At 34.6% G+C, this 4769-nt stretch overlaps 1 protein-coding gene across 3 annotated transcripts; it reads right to left on the bottom strand.

The window, feature by feature from the left end:
* Positions 1-390: 390 nt before the first annotated feature.
* Positions 391-3127, bottom strand: LOC110611438. Of its 3 annotated transcripts, XM_021751796.2 has the most exons (4): positions 2917-3126; positions 2414-2477; positions 1879-2317; positions 391-1332 (listed from the first exon to the last, which is right to left on the bottom strand). In XM_021751796.2, the coding sequence occupies exons 3-4, from the start codon at positions 2275-2277 to the stop codon at positions 586-588; spliced, it is 1146 nt and encodes a 381-aa protein (XP_021607488.1). In that variant the 5' UTR covers positions 2278-2317; positions 2414-2477; positions 2917-3126; the 3' UTR covers positions 391-585. The 3 variants fall into 3 exon arrangements, with proteins under 3 accessions (XP_021607488.1, XP_021607494.1, XP_021607479.1); XM_021751802.2 differs by lacking the exon at positions 2414-2477 and having other exon boundaries at positions 2917-3127; XM_021751787.2 differs by lacking the exon at positions 2917-3126 and having other exon boundaries at positions 2414-2859.
* Positions 3128-4769: the final 1642 nt, after the last annotated feature.

Below are 4769 nucleotides of genomic sequence, written 5' to 3'. Positions count from 1 at the left end.
CTAACAAGGCAGAGCTAACAAAAGCAGAGCACAGTAAACAACCCAGAACTATCAAAAGTAGTGAGAAAATGATGAAGTCATGAAATATAAGTTGATCACACACACACGCAAACGCAATGTTCCCTCTTTCATACACATCTCTGAGCGCGCATGCACGTGCAAGATAGGAGCCTGTTTAGGATCAGGACAATACAAGAAACATGGAAGACAGACTGAGCAAAGATAGGAGAAGATTATACAAGACAGGAAACCCAGTAACAAACAGTCTATGTATGAGGTTAAAGAGATGGAGATATTACGACAATACAAATTATGCAAGTTTCTATCCATCAGAAGTCAAATATCTTATTTATACATACAAATTCATGATAGATTCATAGCCAAAAAAGGTTGAAATTCAGGAGCTGAGCTCTAAGAAAATTAACTAAAATCCTCTTAACATAATTTACAGGCATGTACTTTCAAAAGCCAAAAAAGCTGCAAAAAGAACTATTAAATGTTTGAGGATAAGCTGGAACCTCTTCCCAAGTTTGCCATTGGGTGCAACAGAGGAAAAAAAACTGAAGGGTAAAGCATTATAGATTATTACAGAACTTGAGTAGATAACATGTGTCTCAGCTGGAGTAGATGTTCCTCGTCTGATATGTGAAGGGATAGGCGAAGATTTGTTAAAAGTGACTCTTGCTCCCAGCTTAAAGGACCTGAAGCATACAATGCTTGCACAGTTGATTTGTAAGCTTGAAACTCTAGTTCATGTATGTCGGCCTCTAACTTTTGTTCCAAATATGCGGCAGAAGATGAAGGATATGATGATTCGGCATCCGAGTTATCAGATGTGTTTTCAAATGCTTTATTGTAATTATGATTAGAAGACAGAGCAAAATCATTTGAACTACAACTAGCAACAGAGCATTGGTCGCTATCTTCAGTTGAAAGAGGCCTTGAAGAATTATATATCCAGTCACTAGTTGCTTTTGCTAGATCAGCATCAATCTTGGTGAATTTCTCATCTTTCACTTGTTGAGAAGAAACATCACCTGCACTCCTAAACAAATGAAGATTTCTTGTAAGAGGTCTGCGGCCTCTTCCCACGCAAGAAAATAGGTCCTTAGAAGATCTGTCAAGACAACTCATGTTGCTTCTTTTTACCATTCTTGCAGGATGACACATTTTGGTATTATTGTGCATATCCTTGAGGCCTCTCTGCTCATTTCTCTTTGCTAAGCATGAACCCTTGCCTATTAATTCAGCTAATGGAGAACTGCAATTCAAGCTACCAGGAAGTTTTGACTTACTATGCATGAAGTTTTCAGTAGATTCTTTATTTTGAACCTGCAATGAAAGCTGTAACATATCAGAAAACCGACTCACCCAACACAATCAGCACAGTTTTTATATTTAGAGCATTGAATCCTGAAAATATTAGAATGAACATGCTAAATTATGAAAATATGATTCCAGAGTCACAAAAGAAAACATACATTTGGGTAACAGTGAATGAGATAAATAATTCATGGATGAAAACCAACATATGCAAATAAAATGAGACACCGCCATACCAAAAAGCTTTGAAGTTCATAGAGCTAGAACCTGCATATGATGTGCTGCAGAACGCACACGGAGAATCAAAATAGGCAAAGAAAACAACTGTTACAAGGATTTCTACAGAAAATTTTCAGACAATGATTACAATCATTATGATCAGAAATCCCCTTATGGGCTAAAAATCTGACTTCTTAAATCAAAATACAAAATACATACAGCAGAAAATTAAAAAGAACTTAACAATAGAAAGCAAAAATGTTCTCTTGGACTTAATTTAAGCTAAACAAGAGCAAATCAATAGTAAAATAGAAGATAAGCAAAAGTAGATTTTACCTTCCAAATCACTGACCAATTATTGTTATGCCAGACCTGCCGAATCCTGAGATTGGATTCATGAAATTCTTTGAGTTGGATGGATCCAAACAATTTTATGACAAAAAGGTTCTTCTTCAAAGCCTTTGCAATTTTCCCAACTCTCCAACAATGAATATCAAACACATCAGCTACATCACCAACCATCCATCTTTTTCCCCTTTTAAGAGGAGGCTGAGGCCTAACATCCTCTTTGTGCACCTTCTCCATCACAGGCTCTCCCTCACTGTCTGCAAGTGAATCGTACCTAACAATATAATAATCCCCAAACACTGATATTATACTGCCAGGAAACCAGGAGCCACAAGGCTCATGTTCCCTTTTCAAGATTTCCACAGAATTCCCTTTTCTCAACTTCATGATTCAAGACTCTCTTAAGCTTAGGACTGAGCAGCAAACGCTGAAAATAGAAAGAAGAACAATTAGATATAAAAGTATTAAGCTGTCTTTAACTTGCAAGAGAAAGGGACAACAAAATAGTATTCAAAATTTTTACTTTGCTTCAGCAGATCGAAGAAACCCAGGATCACATCCATAGGTATTTTGCTGATGGTGAAACCCTGAAGCATAGGTCACTCACTCAAATACAAATCAAAAGTTTTTTAGATCTTAGAAATATTTTAATCACCTAGAAATTAACCCATCAATTTAGAAGTTGAATTCAGTCATTATACACAAACACAGTTCTCTTCGACTAAGGTTGCCAATCACCTAAAGAAACGGATTGAAAATCAGAAATACCTCACAGATAGAGAGCTAACACCTAGAAGACACAGTGATTGAAGTAATTATTGAAAAGAGAGAACAAAAATGACGCCTACCCAGAAATTTTTTCAAAAAAATAAAAATAAAAAAAACAGAGAATTGGCGATAAGGATACGAAACAAGAAACAATAATAATAATAATAATAATAAAAAGAAGACTAATTGAATAGTTAGAGATAATGTTGAAGAAAGGGATAATAATTAAGAAAGAAACAATGGGGGTCGGGGGCAGACCTGGGAGTGACAATTGCAAAGGAACAGGACACCTTTGTTGTGCTCATGACCACATCTTACGCATATTGGCTGTATATGCTCTCTCTTCTTTCTTCTCTTTTCTGTGCTTGAAAAATTATTATTCCATGGATGGTAACTTCATTTTTCTACTGATCAGCAAAATTTGATGCAACTTTTACACTTTTCCCCCCATTTGCTGCTATCACGTAATCGTCATCCCTCGGCAATTTCTTGGGACCATTAGTTCTTCATGGTCTTTCTTCTCCTGATTAAATTAGGCATGCACAGGGATTTTACACTCTCATTTCATTCAAATCTAGTTATTTATTATACCATCAACAAGGATCTCCCCATATCAGCTGAACCCATTTAAGCATTTGACATCACGTTCACCTTTGATTATGAATGCGTATAACGAGTATAACTAATTATCTTGAGTGTGCCAAATCAATGTTAAGAGATAATAACAAGAAAAGAGAGTATCCGTTACATAAATCTGTTTAGTAGGCTTAGAGCTTTTTAGGCACAAACTTTGGTGGTAATTATCTAACTTTATCTCCACGATGTTGAAACTAACATCAACCAGGAACCACCAAGGACAACTTTGTAATTTCCCAAGTGGGGTTACAGTTCGACGGTGACAACAATTGGGCTAGATTTGGACTCTGCCCAATTGATTTGGTTTCAACTTCAATCCAAATCAAGCCCCACCCATTATCCCATTAAGATTTGGGTCATTAGGCTTGAAGATCATACATATCTAAGCATTAAGGGCCCAGAAGCCGCAGCCCGTTCAAGACTCCATTTGTTAGCCTCACTGCTATTTTCATTATCCAATGAGAAATGGAAAGAAAAAAAATTATAAATGGGTATATGGATGGCGTCATCCATGCTACTGTAGGATTAAGTAGAGTTAAAATTAGCATCGAAAGACTTAAACCATTTGTCAATTACATGATTAACTCGGGTATTATAGTAGCAAGTTGATTTGTTTTACTTGGCAGTGTGAAAACCAAGAGAAGTCGGTGAGTCTGAGCATGCATCCATCATCATAAAGCCCACTACTTTTGGCACTTTCTCTACGTTTCCCAAGCTAAACCCACTTATCACTTTTCACCATTTCTGCAAAATCCAGAAAGATCCCTCTTCACCATCTTTTACTAAGTATAGATTTTTTTTTTTTTTTTTGAAATGGGTATAGATTTGTTTTATATTACTGTATTAATTTATTTTTAAATATTATAAATTAAAAATAAAATCGAATCCTATGTCTTAATCGAAGCTTAGTCTAAAGTCTAATAATATAATTATATATATATATAACCTCGAATTCCCAAACTATAGCTAATATATAAAGAGAATATATGTACATAACTAGATTAACAAATTAATCATGATTGATAACGATGCGCATGCCCGAAAATATGCCCTAATCTAAGCTATAAGAAGATTAGAAGAATATAAACCTAAATAAATACTTTAGTATAAAAAGAATAAACCATATAATATATAGTAATATATTCCAAAAAATGGAATAAAAGAATGTACGGAAATTTAAAAAATAAAATAAAAACCTAGTCTAAGCTCTATGAAGAATGTACGAATTGAAAAACTGTCTCATATAAGATAAGAAGATCGAATTAGTCATGTTAAATAATACATTAATACTAAATTAGCTGGCTAGCTAGGGACTAAGTGAAACAATTAGCTAATAATGATGATAATATATAATAATTTTTTAAAATATAATTTGAGAAATCTTTTATATACTATATGTAGAGTTAAGCACCTTGCTTTTTAAGGTTACATTTTTTTGGTGGGGGAAAATCAATCAAAACGCAACGCATAAGCTT

Source organism: Manihot esculenta, chromosome 1 (genome assembly GCF_001659605.2).
Source record: "Manihot esculenta cultivar AM560-2 chromosome 1, M.esculenta_v8, whole genome shotgun sequence".
NCBI lineage: Eukaryota > Viridiplantae > Streptophyta > Magnoliopsida > Malpighiales > Euphorbiaceae > Manihot > Manihot esculenta.
Note: the sequence above shows the minus strand (reverse complement) of the source record. Positions and strands in the feature narration are given on the sequence as shown.